The 16,165-nt window shown below is 34.5% G+C and overlaps 2 protein-coding genes across 4 annotated transcripts in view; both read left to right on the forward strand.

The window, feature by feature from the left end:
* The window catches only part of mical1 (microtubule associated monooxygenase, calponin and LIM domain containing 1), a 40,446-nt gene extending 31,060 nt beyond the window's left edge, over positions 1–9,386 (forward strand). For all 3 annotated transcript variants that reach the window (XM_051879538.1, XM_051879539.1, XM_051879540.1), the window contains exons 19-24: positions 77–195; positions 1,830–1,937; positions 2,104–2,197; positions 4,091–4,181; positions 4,585–4,658; positions 6,250–9,386. In XM_051879538.1, coding sequence (XP_051735498.1) covers positions 77–195; positions 1,830–1,937; positions 2,104–2,197; positions 4,091–4,181; positions 4,585–4,658; positions 6,250–6,386 — 623 coding nt within the window. In that variant the 3' untranslated portion in view covers positions 6,387–9,386. The remainder of the gene's footprint in view (positions 1–76; positions 196–1,829; positions 1,938–2,103; positions 2,198–4,090; positions 4,182–4,584; positions 4,659–6,249) is intronic.
* Positions 9,387–9,894: 508 nt separating this feature from the next.
* The window catches only part of camk1gb (calcium/calmodulin-dependent protein kinase IGb), a 30,916-nt gene continuing 24,645 nt past the window's right edge, over positions 9,895–16,165 (forward strand). Inside the window, exon 1 of the mRNA XM_051879542.1 lies at positions 9,895–15,882. Coding sequence (XP_051735502.1) covers positions 15,822–15,882 — 61 coding nt within the window. The 5' untranslated portion in view covers positions 9,895–15,821. The remainder of the gene's footprint in view (positions 15,883–16,165) is intronic.

Consider the following 16,165-nt stretch of genomic DNA (forward strand, 5'->3'; position numbering starts at 1 on the left):
CATTTTTTAGTACTTCTTTAGAAATGTCTTGTAGGTTAAACTTGGTAGCTGATTTTGGTGTGAATTCCCTCATCAGAACAAGCTGAACCAGACCATTATGTATCAGAAGATGATAATGAAGAAGGTGTTGATGATGATGAAGAAGAAGAGGACGAAGAGGATCTTCAAGCAGAAGACCATTTTTTGGATTGCAGGGTGGGAATATGTTCAAATTCGTTTCATTCCATAGCTTACCAAATTCCCATCCATACCATAAATTTTACAAACATAATGTACAAACAAAGAGGAATATACAATTATTTTTGATGATGCTTGATTGTGATGGCCCAAAACAACTTTCACACTGCGTTTAACCCTGGGTTATCGTCGTTCTAAACACCGTTAAACAATTTTAACCCAGGGTAAATGAACGTTTCACACTTGTAATTTAGAAGTGGGGTTAGCGCCGCTTTTTACCCGGGGTTATGAAACCCTGCTTTAGAGCAGGGTTAGAACTGCTTTTGCGGTATTAACCCCGTACTGCGGTGCCAAACTTGTACAGTGTAAAATGGTGTGGTGTTAGGGGCCGTTCACACAGAACGTATTTTTCCATTCCAATACACTACTTTTACATTATTTTTATAATGTATGTAAACACGCACTAGACCATATGTGTATGACCGTTGCGCTCATGTCTTACATCTTTTGCAGCGTCTCGCGCATGACACTGCGTTCTAAAAATGCGGCAATCTACTTCAAAACAGTTCAACTTTTAAAAAAGCGTCTCGAGACCTTACGATTTTTTCCCCATTCCACTGTCCGCTTCTTGCATTTTTCAAAGCAAAAACGTGTTCTGTGTGAACAAGCCATTATGTTACAGCTAGACGCTTAGCAACAGACAGCCAATCGCGTGCCTCATATTTGCCTGCTTTAAACAGTCATGGAAACACAAAAGGGCTTTTATATAAAACACACTTGAAATAGTTAACCCTTGGTCATTCGAAACCCTGGGTAAACGTAATCCTGGGTTATTTTGCGTCACGTTTCACACTGCTCATAATTTACCCGGGGTTAACAATTAATCCTGGGTATTCATAAGTTGACGTTTTATATTGTACATTCCTAAACCCTGGGTTAACGTTCTTACTTGCATATTTGTGGTGTCAGTGTCATTGATTGGATAAACGCAGCATGTGACTCGTTTAAGCTCTAGCATTGTACATCTAAATTACAAGTGTGAAACGTTCTTTACCCAGGGTTAAAAGTGGTGTTTAGAACGACGATAACCTGGGGTTAAGCGCAGTGTGAAAATCCCTAAACAGTAAATTCAGCGTTTCAGAGGATGTCAAATGCTGACAGAAAACGGGATAAAAATTAGGATTGTGATTTAAAATGCAACTAGCTTGTTTGTAAAACTGCACAAATTTGCCAAAAATTGTGAGATTATATATTAATTGTAATAATTTAATGTTATAATAATAATATAATTGTAATATAATAATAATAATAATAATAATAATATGTATTAAAAATAATTATTATATATTAATATGACTATAAAATAATAATAAAACTAATTATCATTATTATCAATATTATTATTAATTACAAATATTAGATTAAAAGAATAAGAAGTATTTTTTCACGGTTTAATAAAAGATAATATAATAAATACAAATATTTTTTTTTTTACAGTCCAGATGTGGAATTACTAATATTTATGGCTGTCTTGATTTCTTTATTTTCAAACAATGAAGCTTTTATTTTTTTTTTTGGAAAAGCACTGAATAATGATCTGAATCACGATTCTGTTAGACTGATTTGTGGTTTCTGGTTTTGTATGTGTTCAGGGGGGCGATTATGAGATTTCTGACTCAGAGAAACGTGACCTAAAAAGGATGAAAACTCTGGAGCGGAAAGCAAGAATGAGCGAAATCCAGCGCTTCCACAAAGCTCAGGTGAGCAAGATCAGTCTGTGCTGTGTAGGTTGTTTCTCATAATGGTAAAAAAAAAATGCATGCAGTTTAAATAAAAGAAATCAGTTTATATCAAGATGAAAAATAGAGTGATCTGAATTCAATTCTTATTTGGTCTGATACTGTCCTGGTTCTGACGCCCACACAGACGATCCAGAGACGGCTGGATGAGATAGAAGTGACCTTTAAAGAACTGGAGGAGAAAGGAGTGGAGCTGGAGAGAGCTTTGAGAGGAGAGGCTGGTATGACATCTCATCCATCTACATACGCCGCTAATGATTTCACTTCATCATATTATACAGCAGTCAGACTGTGCGCGCTAATATTCTCACTGAAGCCCAGTGAACTTGTTAACCCTGACAGCACTTGTACGTCACTGAGACGTCTATTAAAAGTGTACATCTAGATCATTCTGTTTTCAGAGTTAAAATAAGAGTTACATTTCCTGTCTAATAGGACCGGACATTATAATTCACAAGCGTGCGATTCGGTTCAATTATGATTCAATATCGATTTATTTGGATAGCAAAGAAGAAAAAAAAACTCAACTAATGTTGTAAACTATACAGGGAACATTTTTAGTTGGTACATTTAACAACTGATTTGTATTCAAACATTTAAATTGGACATAAGACCGTTTTTTTTTTTTTATAATAATAACATTATAATATTAACTTTTTAATGGTATAATTATGTTTCTGCTCCACTTTGGTTTTTGAAATATTTAAATGCTGACTGTCATAAAAATCTTTTTATGACGAATTTATTCAAACATATTACAGAAGAACAGATTAAGTAAAAAATATAATGAATATGTAATATAGTAAATATATATTTAACAAAATGCTCCTCTCTAGTGTTCATATTTCTAGCTAACTGGTGATTGAATGGCTTTTCGGAGGTAAATGCAACGTTACGAGACATTGTTTGTTATAAAATTGACAGAATTTGAAAGCTAAGACTTTCTTTCATATCGAAAAATCATTGCAATTTTATTTGCTCTACAAAAAATGATTAGTGAATGATTTTGTTCACGCATCATCTGAAAAGAGCTTAGAGTCAAATATTGATTCTTGGGATTTAAGAATCGATATCAGTTTATCGAAACGAGAATTGATTAAAATTGAGAAGTCAATATTTTCAAACCAGTCCTACTGTCTAACTTTAGGACAACATTCGGCAGATGTTTTATTAAAGTCCCACTGTAGTCAACAATTTTAAAATAAGGTTAAATTGTCATTTTGGTGATCAAAGATGAGTTTTAAGGGATAAAATTGTTGACTACAATTTTAATGACACATTTCAACATTTTTTCCTTGAAAAATAATTTCTTTATGCTTTAAAAAACTTGAATGTAACTCTACACCCTTGCCTCTTTTAGTATACGCAGTTCTATGAATATGCAAATTTGCCCCGCCTCCACTCAATCACACCAGCTCAGAGATCCACTTGTTGACAATCAAACGCTGACGAATCAGGATTCTTTGATGAATAGAATAATGCACCCTTGCTGAATAAAAGTATTAATTTCTTTCAAAAAAATTCTTAATGACCCCAAACTTTTGAACGGTAGTGTATAATGTTACAAAAGCTTTCTATTTCAGATAAATTCTGTTCTTTTTAACTTTCTATTAATCAAAGAATCCTGAAAAAACTTGAAAAATAAATAAAATATTTCTTGAGCACCAAATCAGCATATTAGAATGATTTCTGAAGGATCATGTGACACTGAAGACTGGAGGAATGACGCTGAAAATTCAGCTTTGATCACAGGAATAAATTACATTTTACAATATATTACAATAGAAAACAGTTATTTTAAATGGTAATAATATTTCACAATATTACTGTTTTACTGTATTTTTGGTCAAATAAATGCAGCTTTGGTGAGCAGAAGAGACTTCTTTTAAAAATGTTAAAAAAATATTACACATTTATAACTTTTGAATGGTAGTATATATTAATTTAAGCTTTGTCTGCCCTTAATACAACTCCTTCAGTGCTGTTTTAAAAGCATCCCAGGTTGCACTTCAAGCTGGTTAAGAGAAGCCAAAGTGTGACAGTGTGGCGACAACTGGGCATAAGGAGATCTTGTAGGTGTTTTAACGTCTTGTGTGGATGTATGTGTGTTTTAGGTACGGGTGACCCTGAAACAATTGACCAGTGGATCGATCTGGTCCAGGAGAAGAACAATCTGCTCTCAGAGGAGTCTGATCTCATGGTGGCGTAAGTCTGATTAGTGTTACCCTCAAAAATGGGCAGAAGTTGAGTTAAAAAATAATGAACATCTTGGTTGCTTAACCAAGTAATAATGGCAGCACATTTAAGGATCTCAATAGCAGCTATTGCTCAAAGTGCATCATTTATTTTTGCATGTGTAAAGACAAACCTCAAACCTCACTGAAAGCCAGCTCAGTCTTGTTGCCCCTGGCAACCTCTCTTCCGCTTGTCTTTGATGAGCACTAATGCTTAAGATGAATGCTTAGAGTGGCCTCATTTATTTAACCCACCGTATTTAGCATATATTGGCTCTGTGCACAACTGGATCCTCTGTGTCAGAAGCTAAATTACAGGCTGTGCTAACAGCAGCAATAATATATTTGTGTGATTCTGGTTTTGTGTTTCAAAGGTCTCGACAGCTGGAGCTGGAAGACAAACAGAGCATGTTAGAGATGGAGCTACGGCGATACATGGAAATGGATGGTGGGAAATTAAAGCTAATTCTGTTATTTGTTTGATTCTATTTTAGTTTGTACAGTCAAACCAAAATGTATTCAGACACCTTGAACGTTTCATTCATTATTACAGTTTATTCACTTTAGTTTAAAAAAATGGTAATAAAATATGACAAGATCTCAGAGTTAAACTGTGTCAGAAAAACACAGTCAATTATGTCAGATAACACTTAAGCAAAACATGGTCAGGTCAAAGTGTCCGAATAATTTTTGGTTCCAAATTTTTATCAATTTTACTGGTAGTCCACTGTATGAAGAGTTTTTGGGTATAATATGTCACAGTTTACTTTATTTTGCTATCCTCACTTACATAAATGAACTATAGTGTCCTGCACCCACTAGTAAAAATAAATCAAAAATTATATCTAGTGTCTGAATAATTTTTGGTTTGACTGTAAGTAGTTGCTAATATACCATGTTGTGTGCATGTAATTATATAATCATTATATTCTCCTTATATAATTTTCATTTAAATAGTCCTGTGTTCTGACAAACTAATTTGGATTTAATTACAAAGTCCATCTGTCACTTAATATGAAGTTATAAAAGATTTATGTATAATAATAATAATAATAAATAGTATTATATTATTATTATGATCTAGCTGTTAGTGCACGTGCTCCAATGCAGAGCAAAAAAGACAAAAACAAAATTGTTTTATTGTACTAAATTTTATAATATTGTATATTTATAATTATTTAAATAATTTAATAATAAATTACAATTAAATTATTGTTAATATTGAATTATAGTGTTACTTTGTCATTATATTCTCTTTATATAATAGTCCTGTGGAATGAATTACAAATAATTCTAACATCTGTCAATTAATTTGAAGTCATAAAAGTTTAATTATTATTATTATTATTATTATTATTATTATTATTGTTGTTGTTTTTATAGTCTAGCTCTTAGTGCACATGCTCCAACACAATGAGCAAAAAAAGCCAAAAATAAAAGTTTTTATTGTATTATAATTAAATCATATTAAATATAATATATAAATAACATTTAAAAATATAATATTCAAATATATATAATATAACATTTTTATATTTAATTATATTTTTTCTAAATATTTAAATAATTTAATTTAATATTAAACTATTATTCTTCTTCTTCTTATAATTATTGAAATACTAACATTTCTAAGTTAGTATTAATTTGGTGTTAAATTCTTCATTCTAAAGGTCCATTCACACCAAAGACGATAACTATAACGATAATGATATAGTTCTAAAAATCGTTCTAAATATAAAAAAATAGCAGAGTTCACATCATAACTTTAACAATAACGGCGCAAAGAAACGATATCGTTGAAATCACTTTCAGAATGTTAAAATGATAAAAACACTGACAGCCAATCAGAATCCATTCTGCTTTAATGAGCTCGAGCATTTAAAGTGACAGACTGCAGCGCGCTTATAATAAACAATGATATTGTCCGCTGGTGTGGACGCTAATATAGTTATTGTTATGGTTATCTTTAATTTGTTTTTATTTATGTAAACATATGCACACATGCATTGACATGTTGCTTTGTTCTTGTGTGTGTGTAGACACTGAGAAGACCCCTGAGCAGCGAGTAGAGGAGGAGCGGATCCTGCAGGAGATGCTGGACGTGGTGGACATGAGGGATTCACTGGTGGCCTTCCTGGAGGAGAAGAGGTTGAAGGAAGTCAATGATGAACTGTAGTACTGTAGGCAGCCCAGCTGCTCTGAGACTAAAACACAAATACACACATTTACCGGCTCAAAACATGTGCCACAGGGCCCTATTGGAGTAGTTCACCATTCAGTCCATCATTTACTCATCCTCATGCTGTTCTAAACCTTCTATGACTTTCTGCCTTCTGTGGAAAACAAAAGAAAAAATTGTGCACAATCTTCTCTTTTCCATAAAATGATATTAAATGCTCACCAGGTATGGAAGCTTGTTTTCGCCACTAAATAAAAAAAAATAATAAAAAAGGTAATTGCAACTTTTTATCTCACAATTCTGACTTTTTTTTTTGCGAGATATGAAGTCAGAATTGCGAGTTATAAATTCAGAATTGCATGATATAAAATCAGAATTGTGAGATATAAACTTACAATTGCGTATTATATAATGTCCAGTTGTGAGGGGAAAAAAGACTGATGTTTTTTCTCAGAATTGCGAGTTTATGACTTTATAACTCACAATTGTAAGTTTACATCTCGCAATTCTGAGTTAAAAACTCGCAGTTACCTTTTAAATTTTTTATTTAGTGGCGGAAACAAGCTTCCATAACCAAGGGCTGTCAAGCTCCAAAAAACACAAACGCACCATAAAATCTTCAAAAAAGTTCTTAAAGAGATAGTTCACCCAAAAATGAAAATTCTGTCATTTATCACCCTCATGTCGTTCCAAACCCGTAAGACCTTCATTCATCTTCAGAACACAAATGAAGATCTTATTAATGATATCTTAGAGATTTCTGTCCCTCCATTGACAGTTATGCAACGTACACTTTGACTCTCTCATATGAATAAAGTGGTTTAGTCCAAATTTTCTGAAGAGACATGATTGTTTTATATGATGAACAGATTGAATTCAGGTTTTTATTCTCATATACATTGATCACAGAACATAAAAAAAGAAGTTCAGCCGAACCTGCTTGACACGCGAGAATGAACCTCATTGGTTCTCGCACATCAAGCGAACATGCTTGAGCTTCCGTTTACCATGTATGCGTTGATGAATGTTTACATGTGAATAAAGCCTACATTAAATCTGTTCATCATATAAAGAGATTGAGTCTTTTCAGAAAAACTGGACTAAACCGCTCAATTCATTTGGATTAGTTTTACGATCTCTTTATGAACTTTTTGAAGCGTCAAAGTGGTAGTTGTGTACACTGTCAATGGAGGGACAGAAAGCTCTCAGATTTGTATTTCGAAGATGAACAAAAGTCGTACGGTTTGGAACAACATGAGGGTGAGTAAATGATGACAGAATTTTAATTTTGGGGTGAAATAACCCTTTAAATCCAAGGGTTTTGATACAAGCATTTAAAGGTAAACGTTAAATCCCAGCTCTCAGATTTCATGTTTAATGACAGTGATGCCAAACATTAATGCTTCTCATTTGCCTCATAACCGGTTTTTCAGTGCTCAAAATTTGAATATGCATATCTTCAGATTGCACATATGAGATTTGAGCACTACAGAAGAGAGGAAGATTTTCAGAAAACGTTCAGTATATTTCCACACAAATCTACAGTATGGTGTTTTTTGTCATTTTTGGGCCTTGACAGCTCCTGCTCACTATTTACACATGAAAAATAGCAGTGTGAAAATCTCTTGTGTGTTTGGCGGAAGAAAGAAAATCATACAGGAGTGCATCAACATGAGGGTGAATAAATGATGCCAGAATATTTACTGTCTCTAGTGATTCACTGATTTTACATATTATAAAGAAACCCAGTGACTTGCAGGCGCAAACACCTACATTGCACAACTTTGTGCAGAGACTCTGCTCTTGAAAACCAAAGAGTTAAACACATCTGCGCACACAGCTCAAGATTTACCGTAAAATCCTGAGAAACTAGTGCCAGCCGCTATGGTCTCGCTTCAACATAAATGTGCTTTCAAACGGATAGAGAAACTCTGAAGACTGTACCAAATGTTGTGGAAGTGCACATCCGTCCCAGCCTTCACTGCCCGGACACGGCCTTTCCCGAGACCAACGGCGGTCACGCTACAAACTCACACGACTATAGATTTTGCTGGGTCAGATGTTTGCGCACACATGTACGATTATATTGCATCTCGCACTTTTATGAAAGTCTATCAAGGTCATGTATGTTCTAAATATCAAGAGATATTATATAAAATGTATTTACACATTTATGATGTCGTAAACCAATGCCAATATCATGTCTTAAACAGCACTTGCATTGTATTATTATGAATATATTATGGCTTTGCAACATTAAGAGATTGAATATCACGATGGGCTTTTGTGCAGTGTATTGTTTTTTTTCCTTGTAAGTGATTGTATTTCTCTTCACACATTCTTCACTTCACATTATTATTATTATTATATTGTTTTGATATTTTCTGCATGATCATGGTTTTGACTCTCAGGGGAACATCTGCCTGGCCCGGTTTCCATTTATATATTTCTAATTATGTATATTTGCGTATCTTTATTTGGAAGTATTTACACAGTATATACTGTAATACTCGTTTTAGTGAGGCACAAAGTCTGTTTGTTCCTTCGCTGTATGAAATTCCCACGAAACATTTATGTGTTTGATAAATCGGTTTTCATTTTTGAGGCTCTGAGAATAATTAGTGGCATTAATTCCTGTCGGAGAGGAATTTTGTGGTAGTGTTTTGGGAACAGTGGTGTAATTTTTGCTGTTTGCTTTTGTTCCCTGTATTTCTTTCACATACACACCAGTGGTTTCTTTTCTATGGGGACAGTAATTCACTTCATATGCTAATAAAATATCTAGCACTTTATGTTTTTCTTCTCGGTTGGGTTTCAGTGCTGTGCAAACGGCCTTGATTTCTTGATTTACATCAGAAACAGATTTTGAGCATTGACGTCATGGCTGCTTTTACACGGACGTGTTATTCTTCAGGCTTTTTTCATTAGTATGTGAAACAGTATGTACTTACAGTATTCTGGCAACATTCTGCAACATTAAATCATGTTTCAAACAGACGTATGCTACATTGTTTTCACATGACCTTGCTCATATAGTATAGTATAGTATACAGTTTGCATACTAAACTGCAAAAATAGTGAGGGTAGGATGTTAGTATGCTATTCTGCACATATCGTTTGTGTGCTAATAAGTCTTTATGAAATCTCTGCAGAAATTAAGTGACCACATTCCTGTCACATAAAATGATTTTCTGTCATTGCTTTTTTGCTCTGGATTTTCACTGTCCCACCACTAGAGGGCCTCCTTCATCAGTCTTAGAAAGAGCATCAGGATACACAGGGATCATGACAAGGTTTGATTTTGGTTATAGACTAATGATATGAGTACATATTATATTGTATTATATGTATTGTATTGTTTATTAAGTCAGTATAAGTGTTAATCAACACAAAATGCCCTTTTCTACAGTAAATATTTAATTAGGCCTATTTATTTATGTTCTATGTATTATTTTATAATTTATATTTATTTATTACTTTATATTTATTTCTTAATTGTTTTATTTATTTACTGTCTAAATGTATTTTAATTAATTTATATTTTATTCATGTGTTATTTTAATTTATACTCATTTATAAACTCATTTATTTAGGAATAACACAAATGTCCCTGCTATCTACCCGTAACAGATTTTTAATACATTTTGTGACGTCTCTGTGATAGCTGTAAAATTTCGGTCTGTTTCTCAGAATAAGCTATTTGGTGACACTTTATTTTAATGCTGGAGTCATTTTTTGGTTAAAAATGATGCAAAATCAATTTCTGAGCAAGTACATAACTTGCCCGATTCACAACGGTAAGCTTGTAATAGTGTTTTCTAATAAGAGCGGTACTGGTGGGTTTCCGCGGGAAATTCGAGCGTGCAGCCGTTCGTCTTTGCGTCACTACGTCACGTCTGTAAACCGAAAGAAGGAGTCCCAGCTAGTAGGCTATATAACATGTGACGGATCATTTATAGCCTTTTCTCAAAGCAGCGGGAATAATTAAACTTATCATTTTGATGGCTGATTGTATGGTATGACAAATTAACGTTAGAGATTAGACCCTACAGAAACTGAAATCTACAGGTAACGCTTATACACACACTAAATACACAGTCACGCAATGCTTATGTTGTTAACATTAACAATTTGAGAACAAAGTATATCAATAATAATAATTTGCACGGTTTGACATGATATGAGCTAAGCGATCGTTAGATTTAATCACCATTGGCAGGTGATTTGTTGTAATGCTTTTTTTCTCAGTTGGTCAGAACAAAAGCGGCAGACATGTTACTCACCTGTTCAGATGACATTTTCCGGTGAAAATTCTTATTTTGGTCATACTTAAAGACTACAATCTGTGGTTCTGAAGTACAGTATCCACACCGGTGCGGTGACTAACAGCAAACATTAGATTCATCCGCGCTGAGGAGCCGTGCCGATGCACAACGCACGTAAAGATGATCATTCCGCAAATAACTGCAATTGCAGGTTTCAAACAGAGATGGCGACTAAGAGACAAAACTTGCGGACTGTGACGTAGTTACACGTTACTACATGTACTTACTATAGTAATAACAGTTTAAAATGCATAATCACAAGTAACTATAACCCCAACTCTGTAAGTACATGAAGTTAATTAATATTAATCAGTACTTGTTTGAGTAAGCACAATGTAACAATGTCACCTTAAAATGTGACCAGCTATTTTATGCACTCAGAATATGTGGAATATAGTGCTCGAGTTGAATGAATTATGTTTATGGTGCTTTAATATCAATTTTAAAGCTTGGCAGCCCCAGTCCTCCAATTTTATGGTATGGAAAAGAGTTTCTTCAAATTATTTTGTCTTCCACAAATGAAAGAAAGTCACTGGATTGGCATGAAGGTTAGTAAATGATGATAGAATTTTAGTGTGTGTGTGTGTAGTACATGTAGTATCTTCTTGCATGCAGGGCACTTTCAAGACCTAAAAAACGCTGTCTTTTTCGCAAGACCTTAAAGCGTCTGCCTTGCAGCAGATCTAGGATCAGTTGACTTAAGATGTTTGATGGTAACTGGATCAGTTACTCTGGTCCCAGAGCAGCACACCCTGCAGGTTCATCCAATTTGACGAGTTTCTCACATGGGTCATAGATGGGTCAAGTGGGATAGAGATTGTCAGTAAAGATACTGAACTGAGCTTAGGTCAGACACGCTTATTCTCAGATGCAGAAACCTGTAATTATATGCCATCGAGCCATCTGTGCGCTCCTCCATCAAGAGCTGTACTGCTGCACGGCAGATGCACATTTGATTTGATGAGTATGTTCCTGCTTCTCAATCATGGCCTTTTTAATCACTGATACTTTATAAATTACATTTGCTGTTCCTCCGCTAGAGAATTTGATTTGAGAAGAACAGAGAGAGAGAGAATTGATTATAAAATACCACAATAGCATTAAACAATATCGATGTTGAGAATACATTGCTTACAAAATAAGCTATGACTTGCAAATATAGTTGAAGTCTGATGGACAACTGTTATTACCTCCTTTTTTCTGGTAAGCTTTTGTTGCATGGAAAAGAGCACCAAATATTCCTGCCTAACATCTTCTTTTGTTTTCCACAGGAGAAATGACATGACAGTGAGTAAATGATGACAGACTTCTCATTTTTATGAAGATATCATTCTCTTTCTCTCACTTTTTTTGTCCTATTATTGGTTACTTTATCATCATCCTTGTCATGTGTCCCGTAACCTTCTCTATTACCCTCTGACACCTTTCATTTTCTCTCACACCTTCAACCAAACACCCAATTTGAGTTACATAAGACATCATTGTTCATCAACGCTTTCCAGTGACATCACTGTCAGATTATCTCTGGATTTAGATGAGCGCTGAAGCACAGTAGAGGTTTGTCAGCGATAATCAGCTTTGATTTGACTTTAATGATAATGCATTTTACCACAGAAAGCATTGTTTCTGCATATTAAGATTGAATAAATATGTAAAAAAAAAAATAAACACTTCACCTATAAGCACTATATGTCTAAATACACAAAAATGCACATTATAATTTTACACTAGTAATGTACTATGTTATTATACTAGGATATTCCATATTTAGTTTTCTCTTCTCCATTATGTAACATCATTAACTTCTGCTCGTACATGTAGAGGCTGTCAGTCAATTGTTCTGCTCAAAATTACATTAATAACAGGCATTTTGAAGCCTGTCGCTGTGAGTCCTGCTGTGCTGCGAACACATTTAGACATTTAGGGGCTGTTTGAGTTGGCAGAGTGACTGATGCGCTGGCAGTCGAGATATGCAGCAAATACGACTGAACTACTGCCAAAGGAAAACAGGAAGAAATCCAGGAACTAAACAATTGTTCCAAAACAGATTCAAAGATAGTTGTGGTCACATACAGTATAAGTGAGTAATTGTAATTGAATAATATCCCCTGATAAGAGACTCACAGAGGTCCAGAACCATTTAAAGAGCTCAGGATGAAAAGACTGTTACTTGCTGGACTTGCATAAGTCACCCCATCTCAGGTGAATGACTGTAGATTACCTTGTTAGCTGCTCCAGTTGGGTTCATATTTGAGTCCATATACACTACCATTTTAAGAAATTGATACTTCTGTTCAGCAAGGATGGATTAAATTGATCAAAATTTCCTTTCTGTTCATCAAAGAATCTTAAAAACACTATTGTGGTTACCAAAACTGTTTTCAACATTGATAATAGTCAGAAATATTTCTTGAGCAGCAAATCATCATATTAGAATGATTTCTGAAGGATCATGTGACACTGAAGACTGGAGTAATGATGCTGAAAATTCAGCTTTTTACATTTTAAAATGTATTCAAATAGAAAACACTTCATAAAAATATTTCACAATATTGATGTTTTTACCGTGTTTAAATAAATGCAGCCTTGGCGAGCAGAAGAGAGTTCTTACAAAAACATTAAAAAATCTTACCGACCCCAATCCTTTGAACCAATATTTAGATGTTCTGAAATTATTTACTTCTGATGAAAAGTGTATTAGGAAAAAGCAATTTCAATAGTGGTCTCAGACTTTTGGACCCCATTATCAAGTATCATTTCAGTTATTTGTGTGCTTTGTCCAATCAGGCCACAGAATGTGCTAAAATGTCTCATGAATAAAGGCTCCAATTAAAACCAAAACATATTTTACAGCTCACTTCCATAAGAAGGCCTTTTAATGTTTCACAAAGAGCATTTTATTTTCTAGCTGTTTAGAATTTTCTTTTTTTATTTATCTTAGAGGGCTTTGCTTTTTCCCATAGCGCCAATAACAATCAAAAAGTGTACTTTTTTCATCTCTAAAAGATCATTTCAGAGAATGTACAGCATATTAAATATAGGCCTAGGTGTATTTTGTCTTGTTCTTAAATCTCAATCAATTTAAGTGAGAAAAAAAATGAATATTCAAATATTCAAAAAATATTCCTTGAAAATAAGTCATGATATCTTATGAAGTTTTGTTTCTCAGGTTTTTCTTGTTATGAAGACATTTTGATATTTTACTGGTAAATGTGACAAAGATAGATGAGACTGAGAGAGTTGTAGCACCGTCAGTTTAACCGGTTAGAAATGAGCAACAGGGGTGAATCCACTATTAGGCTAATCATGACCACCATCTTCAGAAGAAGTTATACAGGGAAAAAGGGTATTTCATGTCTGTCTTATAATTTGATTTGCACGGATGTTCCGTGACAGAACTGGTAGCATCGGAATCAGGAGACTCGGGACGTTTTTGCCGGGAAAATCAAAAGGATTTGACATTTATACGCGCTCCCGAGATCCTCTCTTCATCTTTGAAACATATAACGAATGCTTATTATATAATGTTCAGGATAATAGCAGAAGAGTTGTTCTGTACTGTAACGTCAATGTGTCGTGCAAAGAAATGGATTGATTCAAACTAGTCTCACAGACGACTCTATACTCAGGCAATCAAACTATCATAACAGTGTAATTGTATTACCTCATCTGTCGACATGATATCGGTGAATCGCAGAGCTGGTCCAAACATATCCACATCGCTATGGTCAGATGCTTTTTTAACTGCTGTTTTCTCACCGCTGTCGTTTTTGTTGCGTTTAGTGTAGCTCTCAGTGGGCAGCATTGGGATGTTCCTTAAAAGTAGGCTAACGTTATATCGCTGCAAAGGTATTTCCAACTTGTTTTTACTTCTAAGAGAAGAACGACCAAAAACTATAACGAGTATATCTGGGCCTTGATTCACGTTCAACTTGATCGACGTTCAACACATTCAGTCTCTTGTACATTACGTGCATGAGTGCGAGCACGAGCAATAAATTGGCTGCAGTTCACTTAATGGCCACCGGTGTCACTAATTACAAAGACTTTATATAGACCTATCCGCTTGTTAAGTCGTGACGTAGGCAACGCCGTTTCTGGGTCCAAGCCTCGATTCGTTTCACTTGAGAATGCCATCTCGACGGCCGTTTATGAGCGCTATTTATTCATATTAAACATTTAACATTTTAAAAAGTTAAACATTTCAAATACTTACAGTCTACACAACAGTCTCCGTACTCACAGCGTCACAGACATTAATACGATTTCTATAGAGACGCGCACTTAGGACGCATGCGCGTTAGCCTGAAAAATGCTGTTTCGCATCATGTTTCGAGCGTTTAGAAACAAAATTTATGAGACAGGTCAGATTTCATTGGTGATTTCAAATATGAAATTTAATCAAAAGCTTGGCGAACAGATGTTTCCCCATTCAAAGAGATAGGAGCTGTACATATCCGAGAGGCGTTTCAAAGATGGACGCCGAGTGAAATGACTTGTCTTAAAGAGACTTTGCTAATAACAAGGGATTTTGAATATAAACCCTTTAATATAAAGCATGTAGCATTGATATAATTCACACAAAAACAAGAAAAATCATAGCTAACCAGACAGGGAAGGTAACACTTTCCAATGCTGCAGGCAGACATAGATGTGAACAGAAAAAAACGTGAATGGTTAGTCAATCTGTGAAATGACTTTATTGCAGCTGTTTGTGTGTGTTCTATAAAATATCTAGAGCAAATGCTGTTTGTATTATTGGTTCATTTACTCGACACTGAGTGTGAGATATTTGCTGGAAGCGAATCGCATCCTCTATGAATCTTCTTAGGTGGAAACAGGTTCCTCGTCTCCACATTCGTATTCCCATATACGCAAATCACCCTCCCTGAAATAGAACTATCTAGAGATCTTCATGTCCGGTTATCTCCCATGTTTCCTTTCCCCACCATGGCAACACTGTACACAGAGTGTTTTAATGAGAGAACTGTCTCACCCAGGTACATCATTCCTCCCAGGATACATATGACAACATCTTGCAAATAAGTCAGACTTTCACTGGTGTTCCTGAGAGCGTAACATTTGCCACTGGACAGTTTTGCCAGCGATGCCATCATATTTCATCAAGAAACACAAAGCACTGGTCAACAAAAAACAACATCACACAGGTAAGCCGAAAAAAACCTCTGACTTATCTTCTGTGGCAGACAGAAGTTTGGACACATTTGACCGAATTTGTTTCACGTGGTTTTAAAAACCTTTTGATTTAAAGGCTTTTGCTTAAATGCTTGAAATTGTGTTCGACAAATATTAAAACTTTTCTAAAAATGTTTAATAGTTTTGACTACATTTCAAATAAATTTAAATTAAAAAATCAGTAGGTATTAAATCTAGATTCAAAATATAAATTTTTAATAATAATATATAGACAATTTTACTATTTTATTTTTA

The sequence above is a fragment of the Ctenopharyngodon idella genome, chromosome 22 (genome assembly GCF_019924925.1).
Source record: "Ctenopharyngodon idella isolate HZGC_01 chromosome 22, HZGC01, whole genome shotgun sequence".
In the NCBI taxonomy this organism is placed as follows: domain Eukaryota; kingdom Metazoa; phylum Chordata; class Actinopteri; order Cypriniformes; family Xenocyprididae; genus Ctenopharyngodon; species Ctenopharyngodon idella.